The sequence below is a fragment of the Austrofundulus limnaeus genome, unplaced genomic scaffold, assembly GCF_001266775.1.
Source record: "Austrofundulus limnaeus strain Quisiro unplaced genomic scaffold, Austrofundulus_limnaeus-1.0 Scaffold2, whole genome shotgun sequence".
NCBI lineage: Eukaryota > Metazoa > Chordata > Actinopteri > Cyprinodontiformes > Rivulidae > Austrofundulus > Austrofundulus limnaeus.
In genome coordinates, this window is record NW_013952404.1 from 6,976,847 (window position 1) to 6,996,621 (window position 19,775).

Here is a 19,775-nt window from a genome sequence, read left to right on the forward strand (position 1 = left end):
AACTTTTAGTTAAAAATGATAAAAACCGAACAGCCTACAGTATTTTTACAGTCTTTATTTTACGGTGGATATAGTTCGCAAGCAGCCTCGCACCGATGACCTATCCACGTCATCATTTACCCAGAATGCTTTGTGTGTAAATAAAACAGCCCCGTCCGTGTAATAATTTTTTAAACTTTAAGTTTAAAAATGATAAAAACTGAACATCCTACAGTATTTTTACAGTCTTTATTTTGTAGTTAAAATAAATGTTTATTAAATAAAGCCTAACGTTACAACTAATCACGGATCCCTTTGATAAAAGCAGGGAAGCAACTAAAACATGCAGGTAGTGGCCCTCAAGGACCAGGATTGAGGACCACTGGTCTGCATGAAGGGTAGAATAGTTTCTATGGAAGACAAAAATMTAGTTTGTCTTAGAGTTTTTGTTCTTTGTTCCTTTGAAACTTTAATAAATATTGATTTATTTTGTCTCTCTCTTTTTTTTTTTCCAGGAAACGAGGAATCGAAGTTGTTCAGGTAAGCAGATCACAAGTTTTCTTCTAAACTTTCAACAAAATAGTCATGTATTGTTTTAGTTGCTATATGTTTACATTTTCTACTGAGAATGCTTTTTATTTTATGATATTGCATCATATCGATCCCAGACTTGTGAAGTGAATCRAAATCACATGATGGCAGACATTGTGATATCCAGAAACATGGTATTTTCATCGAAAAATCGACATATCGTATCGTAATAAAGCTGGTGATTTACACCCCTTTAACTAAGTGGGCGGGTCAGTACAACACAGCCGCCAGAAACTTGCCTCCAACCGATTTAGTCCTGTTCTGTCTAAAAGGTTAAAAGTTGAGMTTGTTGTTGGGCTCATTTAATTATCAGTAAACCTTTTTCTTGTGTTTAATGATGAAGACAAAGAAGTGTTCCCCTTGAAAGAACGAGTTATGAGAGTAAATATTTTGCATTGACTCATCACCGCAAACCTTTTTGTTATATTGCTGTACGCTTCTGCAGGTTTACATCATGCATTTGTCTCATAGTCTTGCTGTTTTCTGTTTTTAAGCATTGGTCTTTTTTTTTCTCTACTTTTTTTTCCACACCTCACCTCAACTCTATTTTTGTGGTAATATAGAAGTGTGTTTAACAAGTGGTTACTTAGAATGTCAAAACTTGTTCTCATKTGRTTGAAACATTTAGAAACGTGATAGTAGTCATACCTTAACAAATAATTTGCCTATGTCTATGATCATTTAAGTGTCCTCTGGAAATGGAGTAAGTTAAAAAATAGCGTTGCTCTGTTTATAATAAATATTTGGTTTTAGTCTAGGGTAAAGTAGAGGTAATTACAGGCACCAAGGAAGTAAATGTGTGAGATCAATTCTGGATATACGCGGCTGTATAGTTGCAACAAAATCCTGTGAGCTACGTGCAGAACAGCAACTGTCAGTGTGAGTGTTCCCTGTGGTTTAAAAGAACATTACTGTGCTGGAGTTTTTTCTGTCTTTCACTCTGTTTCTTTTCTTCTTTGGATAATTTTTTTTGCTTCTCTTTGAGGTTATTTTTCGTCCTCTGACTGTGCTGACAATATCAGCACACTCAGAAACAACCTAGTCCTGGGAATAGTCCCAAAGTAAGCAGGGCTTTGTTTCCCACTCTGTGCTCGGCCCCTCCTGGGAGACGGCAGATCCTCACGCACTCCTCAGAGTAACCAAAGGCGTGGGACTGACGCAAACTCTGTGTACCTGTTGTCCACTGCCTTTTCTTAATATAAATCACTGTAAACTCTAGATTTTAGCTGGGTCAAACCACTAATTGAAGCAGTTAACTTTACGTCCTTCTCTCAAGGTATTTTTGAGTGAACACTTGTAATTTGACTATGCAGTTGGTGTTAATCAGAGGTTATGAGACCATGCACAAAGACAACAAACAAGCAGGCAAATTAAAACTATCCACCTTGCTTATCACAGCAGGTCTAGCATTGAGCTTATTTGCCTCCATTCATTATGCTTGAATTCCTGTATTGTTGCTATACAGCAAGTAAATCACAGTGAAGAAACACGGGGCTTATAGATAAGATGGTGGGGCAGTGAAATTTCAACAGGAAGTCGAAGTACAGGATTGAGAATGGCTGGTTTAGATCAATCATTTAACTTCTGTCTAATTGTAGGGTATGTTTTAGGTTTTAAAGAACGGTGAGAATAAAGCTGTTGAGAGGACAACCTTTAGAAGAAGGTGGTGGTACAACTACAAGGCTGCATATTTATCTCTTTCAGCCWGTTTTAATCACCTGACCTTGTCCCTGTGGAGTGACAGACTAGACTGACCCTGGTGATAACTCCAATCCTGGATATCCAAGGATAAACAAATCCTGACATAATAAATGATTACTTCTTGTTGTTTACAGTCTAATTACATAAYGTTGAGCTTATTTGTATGTGGGAGTCACAGTAAAGTGTTTTTGGTATGACAGCAGTGCGCAAAGAGCTTAATATGATTAAAGCTTAAATCATTTTGAAGGTATTTTGTTGATGACTGTTGATCCATCTTTGGTTTTAGATTTTTAAATTTAAGCTTGAGCTGCTTTTCTTGACTGCAAGTCAAAGTAAACCCAGTCGATGTATTTTGGATTCCTCAACTACTGATTAAGTGAAAGAGTAATCATCAGATGAAGAAATAGGCAAACAGTTGTTAGTTGAGCTGGACAATCTACCAGATTAAACTAACATGGCGTACAGATAATTATTTTCTTCTTCTTGCTGTTGATATTATTTGTCACAAGGGGTTTGGTTTTCCAGTGGGCTAGCTGGGGTTGTGACGCCACTGAGTGTGGACATGTCTTTGCTAAATCTGGTGACTCCAGAGAGCTCATTTTGCATTTCCGTTTCCAGTGTGGGAAAACCACATTTATACACCCCAAGACTCACAAAGATGAAAAGGAAGCTTCATTTGTTTTGACTTTTTGGATTACTTTTGTAGGCGTTTGCATCTTCCCATTTTGGCACTACAGTGTCCCTTTTTTCACCCCTCCTTCTTTCCTTTGCTTTCTTCACACAGTTGCAGCTTATCAGTACCAACCTGTAAGCTCACGAGAGTGCCATGCACTCTGTGCTCCTTACATTAGTTGCTCTGTATCACAGGGCTGATGAAATAAACTCACCAGGCTCAGTCCAGAGGAAGCCAATATTCACTCTTAGAGAAGGAGCTCATCACATCAAGCGGTTCTTGTTTAAGTGGGCTGTCACAGGAAAGTTATTGAGTTGCCATTATTAACATTTTCTTCTTCCGTATGTTTTTCAGCATTTATCTTGTTTCAAAATTTTGCTTYTGGTACTTCAGAAATTTATACTTTTTGAAATATTTAGCTTTTTCTGCCATTTTTCTTCTCATTGAAAATGAATGGAGCTGTCTTTAACATCCCTAAAACCCTTCAAAAATATTCATAAATCATTGGCTATTCAGTTAATTTCAACTTTCTGTTCTTCTTTCTGTGCTTTTCAGCTGTTTTCTGCTAATTTCAGCTGTGTTCTGTTTTTTAGCTGCTTTTTGTCTAATTTGAGCTTTTTTCAGTTAAATTCCCCTTTTTGTGATAATTTCAGCTTTTTGCTGAGTAAAGGTTATTTAATATTTTTTGCTCATTTTTAATACATTTCTTCTCAGTATAGCTGTTTTGACACACGTTTTCTATTGTACTTTTTTTAACCTTTCTGTTTTTCTATTTTCAATAAAATCAGTTGTTCAAATTTAACTCATCGATTTTTCTATTAAAAATTTTCAGCTTGTCTTCAGCTCCTTAGGCAGCTTTCAGCTAAAATATCAGCGATAAGCATTCACACAGCATTTTCGCAGGAAATGCAAAATTCTCTAGTTATTTTTATCTGATAAATGCTATGAATGGGAATTTCCAACATGCTGCTGTATCTCGCCCATTATTGGTTTTGTGGAAACTGAAGAGCAGGAATCCTTGGATGGTATTTATTGATCCTCAGGGGCACCAGAGACTGATAAATTGTGGACGTCATTGGGAATGTGCAGTTTTGCAAAACATTAATTAGGCAAAACTATGTGTAGACTGAGTTATGTTTGGCACTTTTGCATTTAGGTTAAGCATAATTGTTGGCGAGTGAGCTGGCAGCGTACTGCTTTTGACTACATATTATTCTAATGTTAAGTCTTATAAATCATGTCAGGTGTGTTTTTAGATGCAATGTTTTTGTTTCACTAATTACGTGCACAAAAAAAGTAATGCATGATACACCTTTTAACACACTGTCCTTGTTTATCTTGTCTGACAAAGCAAACTCGTCTGTAACATCTAACATCTGTATTAATCATCTGCATAACTGCTCATGTGGATTGTGTTCTGCAAACTCAATGTGGAAAACTCGTTTCTGGCTTTATGCTTAAAATCTGTTCTTGTGTTTTTTTAAAGACTTTGGTCCCACAGCGAAGTTACATCAAAGCTGAAAATATATTTGCCCTGACCTAGCTTCTCCCACCAGGATTTGGCATGTTTTCTGTGTTGTCCATCACTACCACGGCCCTGTGCTGGCTTTCATTCCCACAGGGACATGCAACGACGTCAGCTGACATTTCTGCTTTCAGCATTTAGTGGAACATCAGTGAGTTTTCAGCTGGCTTTTGGGATGAGCTCTAAAAGCGGGGTCAATCTGTCTGCGACGTGTCTTTGCCAGTGGGCGATGACCCCCACGCTGTAGAGTCCTGTTTCTGTCGAGGGGCCAGACTGTGGACGGGTCCTCTGTGTTGTGTAAGCGAGAGATTAAAGCCATGCCTCGGTGGAGTTAGAAATTCCCATCCAGCAGGCCCCATCACGCTGACATTGCTAGCTAGACAGAAAACAAAAGCACTTCATGCTGCTGCGGCCTTGTCACCACTGCACTGTCGACACTTTTTCTAAAGGCTCTGTTGCACTATAACGTTTTAAACAGCTTTTGAAAATTTTGTCCAACTTAGACAACGTCTACACTAAAGATGGAATAAAAAAATCAACTGAAAGCATCTTTTGGATGTATACATAGTGCAGTGCTAACAATTAGATAAAATAAATAACCTATGAGTTATTTAGTCAAAAAAAATCATAAATTGTCTAAAATGTTATAGTATGACAGAGTCTTAAGCATTGCCATCAGCTCTGTTAAAGGCATGGCAGCATGTTTGTTTTAAAGCACCTCTAAAACCTCATCTGTTTCTGACACTAGATTATCAATGCATCTTGATCATTTCTGAGCTTTGTAATACATATTTGAATGTTTTAACATGTTCCTACATTACTATTCTCACTTCACCAGACAGATTATTGGGTAATTCACAATATTTATTCAACTGTCTTTTAATCTTGTATATAAATACTGTTTTCTGCAGAAGCTTCAGCTGCTGATTAAATAGTTGCATTTCACTTTTCGTGTTATGCATACCTGTGTATACCTTTCCATATCATTTAATGCAATTTAAATCATTTTACACACGTCGACACAATTTTTGGWACCCAAAGAAAAACCCACAATGGTCACAGAAATAACTAGAATCTGACAAAAGTAATAAATAAAAATTCTATGAAAATGAACAGATGAAAGTCAGACATTGCTTTTCAACCATGCTTCAATGGAATCTTTTTTTTATAAATAAAACTCATGAAACAGGCCTGGACAGAAATAATGGTACCCTTAACTTAATATTTTGTTGCACAACCTTTTGAGTCAATCACTGCAATCAAACAATTCCTGTAACCGTCAGTGACTTCTGCASCTCTCAGCAGGTATTTTGGTCCACTCCTCATGAACAAACTGCTCCAGTTATCTCAGGTTTGAAGGCTGCCTTTTCCAGACGGCATGTTTCAGCTCCGTCCAAGATGCTTAATAGGATTTAGGTCAGGATCATAGAAGGCCACTTCAGAATAGTCCAGTGTTTTCCGCTTAGCCATTCTTGTGTGTTTTTATCTGTGTTTTGGGTCATTATCCTGTTGCAAGACCTATGAGCTGCGACTGAGACCAAGCTTTCTGACACTGGGCAGCACATTTCTCTCTAGAACCCCTTGATAGTCTTGAGATTTCATTGTACCCCACACAAATTCAAGACACCCAGTGCCAGATGCAGCAAAGCAGCCCCAGAACATAACAGAGCCTCCATGTTTCACAGTAAGCACAGTGCTCTTTTCTTCACGTGCTTCATGTTTTTCCTCTGTGAACACAGAGCTGATGTGCCTTGCCAAAAAGTTCCATTTTTGTCTCATCTGTCCATAGGACATTCTCCCTGAAGCTTTGTGGCTTGTCACCATGTAGTTTAGTAAATTCCAGTCTGACTTTTTTCTATGATTTGTTTTTAATAATGGTGTCCTCCTTGGTTGTCCCTCATTAAGTTCACTTTGGCTCAAATAACGACGGATGCTGCCATCAAGTTCCTTGAATTTGAAGTTCACCTTTAATGTCTGTAGACGTTTTTCTGGGCTCTTTTGTTACCATTCGTAATATCCATCKCTTTGATTTGTCATCAATTTTGGGGTTGGCTACAGTCCCATGGATCTTACATTTCTGAATAATATGTGCAGTTGCAGTCACAGGAATATCAAGCTGCTTGGAGATGGTCTTATAACCTTTAGTTTTAACATGCCTGTCTATAATTTACTTTCTAATCTCCTGAGACAGCTCTTTCCTTCACTTCCTCWGGTCCATGTTGAGCTTGGTAYACACCATAGTCCTAAACAGCACAGTATCTGTAGCCCTATATACAGGCTCACTGACTGAGAACAAGATTGTAGACACCGGTGATGCTAATTAGTGGACACRCCTGGATTTAACATGTCCCTTTGGTCATATCATTTTCAGGGCTACCATCATTTCTGTCCAGGCCTGTTTAATCAGTTGTATTTATTTTTTTATTCTGTTGAAGCATGGTTGAAAAGCAATGTCTAACATTTTCATTTGTGCATTTTCATATAATTTTTATTATTATTATTATTAGCTTCTAGTCATTTCTGTGACCATTGTGGGTTTTTCTTTCATTAAATAAGGGGTACCAACAGTTTTGTCCACGTGTGTATTTATATAGTGCCTGTTTTTTATCTTAAATCCAGTTCAGATTAAGATTAAAATCCATAAACAGTCAGTTCATGCAAACTTTGTATAGAATTTCTGGAAATACTTTAAATGTCAGATGATACACTGAACTTCAGTACTTTGTGTACATTTCTCAGAGCATGTTTCTTTGTGCTGAACGACGTGTTCCTACAGGCAGGGGGAATGCGATTCAATAGCGTTTCGTTAGGCAAAGACGGAAACGGCACAAAGACGTAGCGTAATGAGAAAATAAGAGCTGATCTTGAAGTACATWCTAGGTGTTTCATTGTGTTTTGACATGTTTTTTTCCTGTTGACGTACGAAGCGTGGGTGTACTCGTACAATACATTGGATATATTGTTCCTTGGTACAACAAACCTGGAAAACAACAAACTTATCTATGAAGCTCTTTTATAGAACAAATTTGCTGTTCATGCATATATGACTGGCCAAGGGTACTCTAATTAGTCACGTATCACTCACACCTCTCACAATCATTAACCAGCCTTGACTGTGGCCAACCTTAAAATCCTACAGTTTTACAGCCGTTTCATTGATCCCYCACCTGTGTGACAAAGGTGTATTCACTCTTAGTTGACGCACAGTCTGTCCGGCACAAAGGATAGTAGTATCTCTGATTTATTTGCACAGGTGGGGCTCGGTTATCTCTGCTTTGTGGCAATTCAGGCAACCCCATTAGCAGATTAGCTAATGATTTAATGTGGGGTTGTGTCGTGCAACAGCGGCACAAAAACCAATCAAGATGTCCCAGTGAGCCATGACTGTAAACTACCTCCTGCATAAAGACATAACCCTTTTGTTCTGAGTGTTTGTGCACACTGAGCCTAATGGTTTTAAATATGATCATCAGGGAAAAATAAGCTTTTTAGAGCCAGACATTTCTATCTTATCTCTTCTAAAGTTGCATCATTTGTTCCTAGCTGCTAACATTTTTCTACAACTTTTTAAACTCAAAGTTCTGGTTTGACTACTTGTGTACCACTTTGCCAGTTCAGTTGGACTTTCTGCACTGTTAAACACGAAGGGAATGCTAATGAGGTGTTTCTCTGTGTTTGTTGAATAAGCTCAGCAGGACCGATGTACCAGCCTGAGGGAGAGTGTGTAACTCAGTACAATAGATGATGCCAAAAAGGAGAAAATCCTCGTGATGCAATCCACAATAAATACATAGCAACTGTATAAACGTTACACCTGTGTATACAAAAGAGATGTTTTACGTTATTTTGTTTTTACGCTGCTTTATAATCGTCAAACAGGATTTAGAAAAATCGTATGAGAAGACGCTCATGATAGGGCTGCACAGCGCATCGCAAATTTATCGTCAGTGCGATAACAGCTTGTGCAAGAAGCATAACTCATAAAACTGGAAAAAACATCAACCTTTAGTTTATTTCAAGGGATATATTTAATACATTTAGCTGTTTACTGTGTTTTCTGTAGAATCCGTTTCTGTCACTGTAAGAACCTAGTGGTTTTATATGACAGACCTGTTATTTTTTAGACTCTAGTGAAGTATAAAAGCAGGTTTTCTATGCGTCATCCCTTGCAATGCCTCTTATCTAGACTGCCTTGTCAGTGATTTGGTACAAATTACAGATTGTACTGAAAACAGGGTGACAACCGCCTTTTCCAGCACACTGAGATGTTCCCAGAGAGGTAGCATGGGAGAATGCAAATGACTGCAGAATTCACTCTGAACTCTAGTTGAAAATCCACCCACCACTCATTATAAGATGCACTGAAAATCGGTGTCCAAACGTTGCAGAAAATCTCCTGTAATGAAGTAATTGTGTGTCCTTGTAAAGCTGCTGCTTCATTCTTGTTTTACTCTGTGATGGATACGTTTAGTGTTACATACCGTTATATCAGTAAAAGTATCTCCTCGTGCTGTTTTGTAAAAAAAACTAAATAGCAATTTCCTCATGTGCTTTTTACATCAAGCCTTGCATCCTGTTTATATTTGTGTGTGGTTTATGAACTAACAAGAGGAAACAGAAACGATGTAGGCAAAATAAATTATCTTGCACAAGTTATCATTATCAAGCAAGATTTATTTTTAGATGTTGAGTTTGTGAAAATCAGGTGTTTAATGGTGCGTGTGCTGAAGTTGTGTCGGCTCCGTTTGTGAGACAATTCTGATTTTTAATTTGTGTTGCTGCTGTACAGTTCACCGCCTCCACTTTCAGAAACAAGACCCTGTAATAGATTTTGAAATGAGTTATTGTTGCTGAACAAGAATCGAATTTATGCTCAGGATTTTCACTTTTACAGCGTGATGAAGATTTATTATGGTTTTTCAAAGGAGTCATAAAAATGACTTGTTTTATATCAAAAATTCAGTTTATGGAATAATATATTTCTGCGGATGATTGATTTTGAAAATGTTGAAAACGAACAGCTGATTTAAGGAAGTTTTATTTGACCGTAATCCTTCATCTCTGCTTTTCATCTCTTGTCAGCTGGACCTCAGCCAGCCTCTAGAGGACCAGGGTCCGCTGGACGTCATCATTCACAAACTGACCGATCTCATGCTGGAAGCTGACCAGAATGATTCACAAGCAGTGCTGCAGCTGCAAAGAGTACAGGTACTCATTTCTCTTGTGCTGATTGCTATTTTGCTAGTTTTCACAAACATAGGGGAGCAAAAAAAAATCAAGAAAATAAGAAAAAAGTTATATTTTCAACAACTTGAACACATAATTTTAGAATTATCTTTAAAAAAAATTTTTTAATGTTTATTTGTTGCTTTATACTTATCATTTAAAGGTGTTTGGGCCTAAAAATAATTTGGAACTTGTTAACAATACTCATAATAATGTATACCACTGCTCAAAACTGAATAATCAACCTTAAATATTGGGTAGTAATGAYCAGCCATCTTGTTTGGGCTCATTATCACTCGCTGCCTTCAAACAGCAGAGATCAGTCTTTTTGCCTGTCTGTGTTCCTGTCTGTTACCAAAACAARCAGATTTTAATTAAACTGATTAAATGTACATCTACAACCTGACCAACCCAAAACGTCTGTGACTCAGTCCGTTTTACAAATATTGAGCTGAATATTGATGTGGTAACAGTCATTCACAGTGTGTACTTTGAGCGTGACATCTCGCAATCTCATGACAATCTGTCAGAAGTTTGACTAAAATGAYTACAGCTTTATCGTTTCTCAACCTAAGATGATCTGTGTCTAAAATTCTGGCATGAACCGTGGTGGGCGACATGCATTCCTTCAAGAAAAGCTTGGTTGTTTTATTATTAGAGGAGATGATTTCACCTGTGTGCCTGCATGATTGTCAGCATGTGTTGCAGAAAATTAGTTTTGTTAATAAAGGTTCCTAAARTAACTTTTTTAGTTAAAAAATGACCAATTTTTTTTTATTATTGTTGCAATATAAATGATTTCATTGCATCTGATCGCATGATGCAGTTAGTGTCATCATCATGCAATATTTACTTCACATCCAGTGTTCTGTTTAAGAAAAATGTGTTTGCTATGATGCTACTGTGGACAATAAATGAGTTTCACATTTATAGTTAGTATAAGCGTCCCAGTTCAGAGAATGAATTAATATGTTCAAGGAATCGAGCAGACAGGCTGCAGGAACATAAAGGCTCTATCAGCTGTACTTAAGCACACAGTGACTCATAAAAAACCTAAAAGCCTTCTACGAAAAGACTTCTCTAAGTCTTTCCACTTTGAGAAATGTCTCACAGGGGCAGAAGATAACGAAAAAAACTAACAGGTGCGCCTCGGTGTCTGTGTGTTCATTAAACTGGCAGTGCAACAGATGGTGTGAAAATTAATTTTATTACACCATCTCTGGCTCYTATTCTCTCTCTCTCTCTGCCTCAGCCTCACTGAATGATTGTGAACTGTTATCATGATCACCGTCATGCAGCTCTGTCAACACTTTTCTGACTACTCAGTTAGGAAGGACAAAACAGGATGTCAGAGTGGAGCAATCACTTTAACGTCTATTTCTGGTCAATATTAGCACAGGACTGAATGTGATGCTTGTTGTGGTTCTAATATCTATTTTTATTTTGGCCCATTGCTGTAACAGACATAAAAGGTAAAGGTTCTTGAGGTAAATCATAATATACGTTATCGATCCAACATTATAACTAGTCGAGTTCACAGAAGTTTCATTAAATCCATCCTCTTGTTTATGAGATATGCACACAGACACACACACGAGCAAAAACACCAATTTCGCTTCAGTGGCGGGTGATTAAAAATCTCCACTTCCTGTAAGCCGTAACGACTCGTCTTGAACATCTTAGCCTTTTTTTTTCACTGTTTTTTTTTCTCCTAAGTTTGTCACTGTAGCTGAGGATTAAGTTTAAACAAGCTGGTAACTTTCACAGCCGAGTCTGTGCAACTGAAGTTGTGACGTATCTAAACTTCATTTGTGTTTACTTTTCTATTTGAAATATAAGGCTTGGCATCTTTTCTTATGACCATCCAGCTGTTCTTATAAATAAGCTTTTGTGTGGCGGTGGCGGAGGGAACAAGCTTCCCTCTCTGTAACAGCTCTGTAGTTCAAACAACATGTCATCCCTGGATACACACTTTAACTTCTGTGGCTTCAGGTGGGAGAACAGAGTTCCCGGAACAAATAACTGTATCTTTTTTTCTGGAACTATATGATGATGGTTGTTATGATTAAAGTATTTCAGAAAAGGCTGTTTATTTAAACCTACTGAGAAATATAGTGTTTGAAGTTTAGAGTCTCACCCAGTTGGATTTGATTTATGTAAATGTTGTATATTTTTTAATCCTTTTTGGATTTAATGCATTTAGTGCCACAGACATACTTACTGAGGTTTCAGGTCATTTATTTTCTCCTGAAGACAGATCTAATCCAAAAATGAACAAAATGCGCAGCTTTCTCATCCACCCACACTGTTGTACGTCTGGCTCTTTTTCTTTCCAACACCTGCTGAACACAGGCTTTTTTTCCCCCTTCTCACCTCCCCCTCTTGTCTGTCTCTAACTGTATTTCTTCTTCTGAAATGCTGAAATCTGCGAAAGATGTTTACACACACACACACACACACACACACACAAATATTTCTCCAAACTCCTAGAAGTTTAGCGTGAAATTATGTTTATGGTATGTTTGACTTGCATAACAGCTCAGTTTGCTTTGATCAGAGTTGCCTTCAGATCCCAGTAAATCCTGCAGATGGAGCCTCCGTGGTGAGGCAGAAGAGTGTGTTTACATCCCTTTGTGCATCATTACGTACGTGCACCAGAAGTCATTTCACAAATGGGTGCGTAACGCATCACGTTTCTGCATGTATTTAAAGTAAACGTGACTGTACGGCCTGTGATGTGCACAGGCAGCCAGTTTTTGTGCAGGCCAGCCTAACCCAGTCAGCAGAAACTGTTCAGTACAGGCTGGCAGAAAAAAGATCTATAGAATTGAGGCTGAAACGTGGAGAGGAAAGAAAGCGCTGGAGAGGAGGTGGAGAAGAGTCAACAAGAAAAGACAGTAAAGGGCTGAGCAGTTATGTAAAATAGTCGACCTCATGCTGACCCAACAGCCGGCAGAAAGAGATGTCGTGATGTAACCTCCACAGACCCGCTGGCATTCATTGCATCCTCCCTCCTGCTTCCTCTCAGACTTCTGCCGAGGCCTGTCGACCCCTCAGCTCACTCTTTATGCTGTGCCCAATTTAATGGAACCTTTTTTTTTTTAAATCTGTAGACAGATTTTCGTGCGTGCACCCAGACTCGATGACTATCGGTTTCTGCTTTCGTTGTGTTTCAACGATTGTAAAAACAAATTTCCAAAGCTTGAATGATTTACTGAAAACTTAAAAATGAACATTCACTATAATGATTCAGATAAAAATAATTATAAAATGTTTCATAATAAAGCTTAACCACAATGCAAAGTTTAGTTAAGTAAAATATTTAAACTTAAAAATCTATAATCAATTACTGTGGTTTCACGGTTAAAGTTCAAGCAGTGATTTATACCAAAGCACAATAAAACATTATAATAACATTCTTTTTGTGTTTTCTTTTTTATAGAAAAAAAATATATATATATATTTCTTTTTTTATGATTAAGAAGAAGAAAATGTTTCTTTACTGTTTAAGAAAACATGTTATGACTTGAACAGACTTCTGTCTCTCTGAAGGAGGCCTTCTGAGACCAAGGTCAAAGACAGGTGGAACTGTTTATTCCACCCCTAGGTGAACACTGCACCCGTGCAAAGCTGTAGAAATGAGCATCAGTGAAAACCTCCAGAAATGACAAACAACAAGACAGAAGGATGACACAAAATCCAACTAACGCAATAACATGAAAAGAACTTGTTTGCATGTTAGCTTGAGAGAAAATGGATATCGCCTTATAGGGTTTCACCTGTGAGTCAGGAACAATGAAGACTCAGAGGCTTGAGTGGAAAAACTGTTGCAACAATGAATTTGCATGGAAATACTGTGTTGCCTAACAATGACATGAGAGTTTGACTATTTAGTCAGAACAAGGTGTGACAAGAAAAACTCTGGTCTTTTATACTGCTGGGWAAAAAGACCATAATGTCACAATCTTTATTATTTTTACATCTATACACCCACATAGCTGGAAAATCTGATCTGTTGTGGCTCCAACTCTTTGCTCTATTTTCTGATCTCTTTCTGTCACATAAATGTCCAGCTTTGTTCTTCAAACATTAACCAACATATCTTGAAAATGGTCACTTATCTAACTGTACAAGTGCCACAAAGACAAAACAACATCAAGATGTCTTCAAATTAAAAGCAAAATACTTTAAATGCAGTTATTTAGTTTCCTGTAGCTCTGGTTCAATTTAAAACCTTGAAATGCTCCCTATGATTTTCCTTCTGCTGTCAAAAAGATTCAGAAGCACTTTGTTTAAAGGTTGACCCAAAACCTAAAACTGCCTTTAAATATGCGTTACTGTTGTCTGACAGGTTATTTTAGAATTAGATGAAAAATAATGTAGACCTGGCCAGCTCAAACACACGTTTTTTTATTATTGGCTTTGGCGATCAGAAGAATTAGTTTTATCATGATTTAAGAAATAACAAATTTATGTTCCCTTTACTAGTTCTAACTTTCATAGATTATTGTAAAGTAATTCTTTAATTATTACAAGTTGCTCTTGGTTGAGATGTTACTGAAAATCTGACATGTAAAAAAAACAAAGGATTAAAACCTTTTTTTGTATTTTTTTTATTTCTGTTCTTTTCTTCAGGACTACATTGATGCCCACCCTGAAACCATAGTCCTGGACCCTCTTCCAGCCATCCGAACTCTTCTGGACCGCTGCAAGTCCTACCAACTCATCCACAGGATAGAAAGATGCATGCAAGGTAAACATTTCCGTCTCGTTTCTCACCAAGACAAAAATAGTTGCAAACCAGTCAGATTTATCAAACCAAGTAAATTTGTTTTCCTTGGTTGAAGTTAAAYTGCTGTTCGGTGAAGAAATCTGATCTTAGCTGTTCTGCATCATCATTAAGTTTAGCGAGCTGCTATCTGACAGGCGATGACAAAGCTGTACTGATATCTTTGTACCTTCCTTCCCCGGTACTTTATGCTATAGAAAAGCAGAAGTTGTCTTAAGTGATCAAGTAACGCCGCAGCTTTCAGCTTGACTAAACGTTCCTACTATTATYAAACAAAGTGAAATTAACTGCAGGATCTCTCTCTTTCCTTGTCTCTTTCTAGAGGAGACATTTTTGTGAAAAACAGCAGTGCTGTTGCTTCTCACTTGAGCTATTTGCTTTCATGCAGATGATTAACGCTCCTGGTCTATGCTGTTATCAGACACAACAGTAACTCTTAATTTCTCAGTCTGAACTCAGTGTAAACTTCTCCCTTTGATGGATCAAAACTTGCTTTCTAGTCGGTCCAGCAGCACCCTCCCCCAGCACACATTAGCTGATCAGTGGGCAGTGTGTTTTAGCTGGAAGCGCTGACGACAAATGTCACACTCTTGATTATAAAACCCCGGTAAACAAACCTGTGACTCATCTACTCTTTCCTCACCTCCACACATGTAAAGCTTTTTAGTTTTTTAGTTGTTTTTTTTTTCTTCCTTCGCCGAGCCTCCGTGAGTGTGTGATGGGCTGCAGGCTGGTGTCAGAGCAATGGATCAGAGACTTTTCAGCACGTCGTCGTCTGTGTCACAGCTTTCTTAAAATAGAACCATAGGAAGAGAGGACTTTTCATCCAAACAGACTTGACGGCCATTACATAACTAGAATAAGCAGCGTTGCTCTGTTGTGCTGCGTGCAAAAGCTTTAAAGTGGAAGATGGCTGCATTTATAGGCAGCTCGTTTATTTATTTTTTTCCATTGTGAGTAGTCCTCAGTCTGCTTACAGGTCTGCATACCAAACCTGTAGAGTCTTAAGCCTTTATAATCCTATCGTGTAAATCATAATAAGCATGTGACAAATGTGTTTTTAATTGTCTGCAGTAAAACGAGAGACTGCGAGGACTGGATTAACACGAGGGAAAAGTGTAGGCGTGTCTTAGTTCAAAGCTACTTCCTCCTCCTTATCATAGGAGACCACGGAGTCCTGTATCAGCTGCCAAGGCAACCCAGGACTGAAAACCCAGAGAAAGGCTGCAGTGTTCTGCGTGACTCAGAAATAGTGCTCAATAGGAGGAAGCACTTGAGGTGCGCTTGTCCTTTTAGTGGAAAAACGAACGTTGTTTTATCACTCGAGTGGCCTCTTGATGCTAAAAGGCCTCCGTTTCAGACCAACTAGCTTCTCTCTTCAAACGGTTTGAGTAGTGATCTTAACAGTGTGTAAGAGTTGGTTTTCTGTCAGGTTTAGTATAAAACAGCCAAACTCTGGTCACATGAGATCACWTAGATCAGTGTTGTTTGTTTGTTTATTAAAGGTGATCCCCATTAGTCTTCACCTTTTAAGAAGACTATTCCTCTGGGGTCTTAACACAAATCAAACAATATAAAACAATACACAACCCAATCCAACCTCTTCCTATACACACACACACACACAAACCCACATCACTGTCACCCAGTCAAACAACAACTTTTCAAATTCTTTCTGAGAAGACCGTAAACAAGTCTGTAAGAAATTTTTCAAAATTGGTAGCCCGAATAATACGCAGAAAACCGATTCTCAGTTAAATGTTTATTTTCAGATCTAAAGACTCCCTTACACTCAGAGCCTGAGTGGCTTCAGAGTTTAAATAAAATATCCCTGAATCGCATGATGTCATACTTATCAAATCCCTGATCACACCACCTGGGGCTGTCCCTCTTACGTCAGCGATGCCAGAAATCTTAAATATTATTCTTACACTGCTGGAGTGAGTCACATAGAGATTTGTTGATTCTCTTACTGTTTAAAGTAAAATGACTGTAAAAAGATTGTATCTAAAATTCAGTTAATCAGTTACAAAACATAAGTATATCATTGACTTTAAATCATGATAAACTCATATGCATGAAAATCCACATTGGTTCTAAAATCACAAACAAGTTCTAATCTTACGGCTTTGTTTTGAGCAATTTGCAATTCGTATAGATGGGTTTTTTTGAGCCACTCRATCACAGCAGGACAATAATCAAGATGACATAGAACTAAAGACTATATTAGCAACTTTCATATTCAGTTGGCCAGTTGATCAGTTGTAACTCCTAACAGTATTTGTTGGTTATTTAAAGAAATATCAAACATTGGAGTTTGTCTGATAAAATGTTTAAAGCCAAATATTATACATTTAGTTTTTGATACATTAGGTTTTAGTTTGCTCTTTGTTACCCTCTCATGAACATACAGTAGTTGTTGCTGTAATATCTGTATCTTCTATTAACCCTGATGAGGTAAATGAGATATTATGATGTCATCTGCATAAAGAATTTGCTTTTACTTGTCATTGATTCATACCTGGAGCTTTAGAGCTGCTTTGTCTAATGTGTTTTTTTATGTTTCCCACATGAGCCAGATAAAGGTGGGTGTTCATGTTGCTTAGTGGAAGCTACTGGTTCCTCTGTTTACAGGAGTTTTTGTTTCTTCAACTGTCTCTATAGACAGCAAACCGTTGTCATATCAACTGTCCCACAAAGCAACAGCCTGCTCAGCGTTCAAAGCTCATTTCTTTCTACCTTTTAACTCAAAGCTCAACTTCGTTCATTGAGGAAAAGTGTGCCGAGGCCTCTGAGCTAGCTTTCATCTGTGCTTCAACAAAACCTCAACAGACTCATGTCCCGTTTATGCAAGTGATAATATTTAATCATAGCAACAGCCTGGAGGACAAACACTTTGAGATTGTGGTAAAGGCAGAGAGGACTGCTGCCTAATCTGGGTAAACTGTTTCCTGCTTGGGAGGTTTGCCTCATACTGTTATACTTTAACCAGATATCAGTCAGGTGATCATTTTGATAGAGTTCTGTATTTTTTTATTATGTGGGAGGAGGGAAATCCATTAACAACTCTGTGATTAACTCTAAGGCCTTTTTAGAGTTCAACATGAAGGGGGGGCAATAGTCTCAAAATAAAACAGTTTGGAGTTCAGTTTAGAGGTTTAAGATCTGAAGACTACCTTGGAGAGGACTGGATGTTTGTGTTTCTTGGAGACAAACTCTAAAAATCAACAGGAGTTCCACCTAAACAGAAGTTAAGTAACTCATGTAAAGGTGGCTGCCTGTTGTTTGTCTAAAACCTCAAACCCAAAATATGAGACCTGCATCGGTGGTGTTACAACACACCTTTTAAAGAATCCAGTCTCACCTAATTCTGCCAGGTTGTTGATTTTGGTTGACTGGAAGCGAACAAATGAGGAAATGCAGCAGAGAGAATAAAAATAAACAGCTTAATTGTACAGTAACATTTAAAAAAGCATCTCGTTGTCAGGTCCAGTAAATGTCGTCCCTGGCTCCGCTTGGTCTGCTGCAAGCACGCAGTGTTTAGACAGAGCCCGAGATTGATCCTCCTCACCAGCCCGTCTCCCTGAAGCATCAACCAGAGCCAAGCATTCACACTCTTGAAAACTTGGCCACACGCTCTCATCCACTATTCCTTTCTGTCTTTTATTATAAATAATTTGCCTGGAACCTTTAAATGTTTTCCATTTGACAAGGTTTAGATCTTCTGGCAGCTTTTTGTTTGACACATTTTAACACCACCAGCCTTTGGGAACTTGGTGACGTAATGCAGGGATGTTTCCCCATCAGATTTTCTGTTGAACGTTAAGCTGCTATTCTTGTCCTGATAGATTTATTTTTTAAAAAAGCCCTCTGCGTGAGGGGCTAAGATGACGGATGAGTAAACTTCCAGGTTTCCTGCCTTTGACACAGCCTGGGTAAAGAACCGGAGCTGGATCTGGGACAGACCCAGCTGCTCAGGGGAAAGTCCGAGCAAGTATCTGCCTGTAAAGAAGAAGGATGATCATTTCTGCTCCTGTTGATCACGTAACACCAGAAATTAAAAAAACAGCTTTGACTTATCTGATTTGATTTGCTTTGAAATATTAGTTTGAGCAAGTCGTCTTGATTGGAAATTGGTTTAATTTTACAGGAACGGGAATTTGGGGGGAAATTGGTTCAACTCTTTGTTTTTTCACTGTCATTCTACTGACGTTAATTCACAACAAAGTAAAAACTGTTTAAATAAAAATACAATATTGTTATACATTGTATATTTTTATAAGTATTCTATAAGTATTCTGAACTTTTTTAATTTAACTTTCTTGATTATTTTCTTTAGATAAGAAATATAAGTGCTCAGTGTTTGTGAAAGTTCTTGGTCTTCCAGGGCAAAGTAATCATAGGAAGTTTGTGTGAAGGCAACTGGACTTCTTGCGCAGATCACTCCCCTTGCCCTCCAGGTGGTCCAGTTCTCAGAGGCAGTTGGCATAAAGGTTCAGGGTCCAGCTGGCTCACGTAAAGTCTATCACAGAGTTTAACTTGGTTTTCTTACAGTTTTTTTTCTCAATTGTTTGCACACTTTTTTTTGAAAGCGTGCTTCGTGAAATCCTAAATCACACACACAATGAGCAAAATGTAACTTTACATTCAAAACATTATTTCTTCTCAAAATGGTATTTTACCTTCAGATGACACACAAACCATCATGTGTTTATAAGAACCAAAACACTGATGTGCTCAGTTTAAAACACTGACTTTTTCTCCATTTATCATAATGACAAACTTTTTTTGGTTCAGTATTACACTTATTGCCAACAGTCCATACATAAATGTGCTGTAAAATATGTTTAGAATATTGTTTTTATACTCAAAAAGTTCTGATTGCTAAATTTAAAACTGTTTGACAGATGTTTGTCAATGTGATGAGTCAATGTGCATAGTAAGACATTTAAATTTAAAGTTTTGAATGACGGTGTGTTCATTGTGAAAATAAGTGATTTCTTCTTGGTAACTGTGCCAAAAATAATTGTGAGTAGTGTTTTGGGAAAAGTGTGTTTTTAGAACTGAAATACAGTGGGAAAAAGAAGTATTGAACACATCACCATTTTTCTCAGTAAATATATTACTAGAGGTGCTAATGTCATGAAATTTTCAACAGATGTCGGTAACAACCCAAGTGATCCATACATACAAAGAAATCAAACCATAAATGTCCAGAAATGAAGTTATTTGTAATAATGTGGAATGGCACAGGGAAAAAGTGTGAGGTTTAGACAGGAACAGATCCAGGG

The 19,775-nt window shown here is 37.8% G+C and overlaps 1 protein-coding gene across 3 annotated transcripts in view; it reads left to right on the plus strand.

Moving 5' to 3' along the window:
* The window catches only part of itpk1b (inositol-tetrakisphosphate 1-kinase b), a 30,977-nt gene that overhangs the window by 4,147 nt on the left and 7,055 nt on the right, over window positions 1-19,775 (plus strand). For all 3 annotated transcript variants that reach the window (XM_014013649.1, XM_014013641.1, XM_014013632.1), the window contains exons 3-5: window positions 495-519; window positions 9,552-9,677; window positions 14,331-14,448. In XM_014013649.1, coding sequence (XP_013869103.1) covers window positions 495-519; window positions 9,552-9,677; window positions 14,331-14,448 — 269 coding nt within the window. The remainder of the gene's footprint in view (window positions 1-494; window positions 520-9,551; window positions 9,678-14,330; window positions 14,449-19,775) is intronic.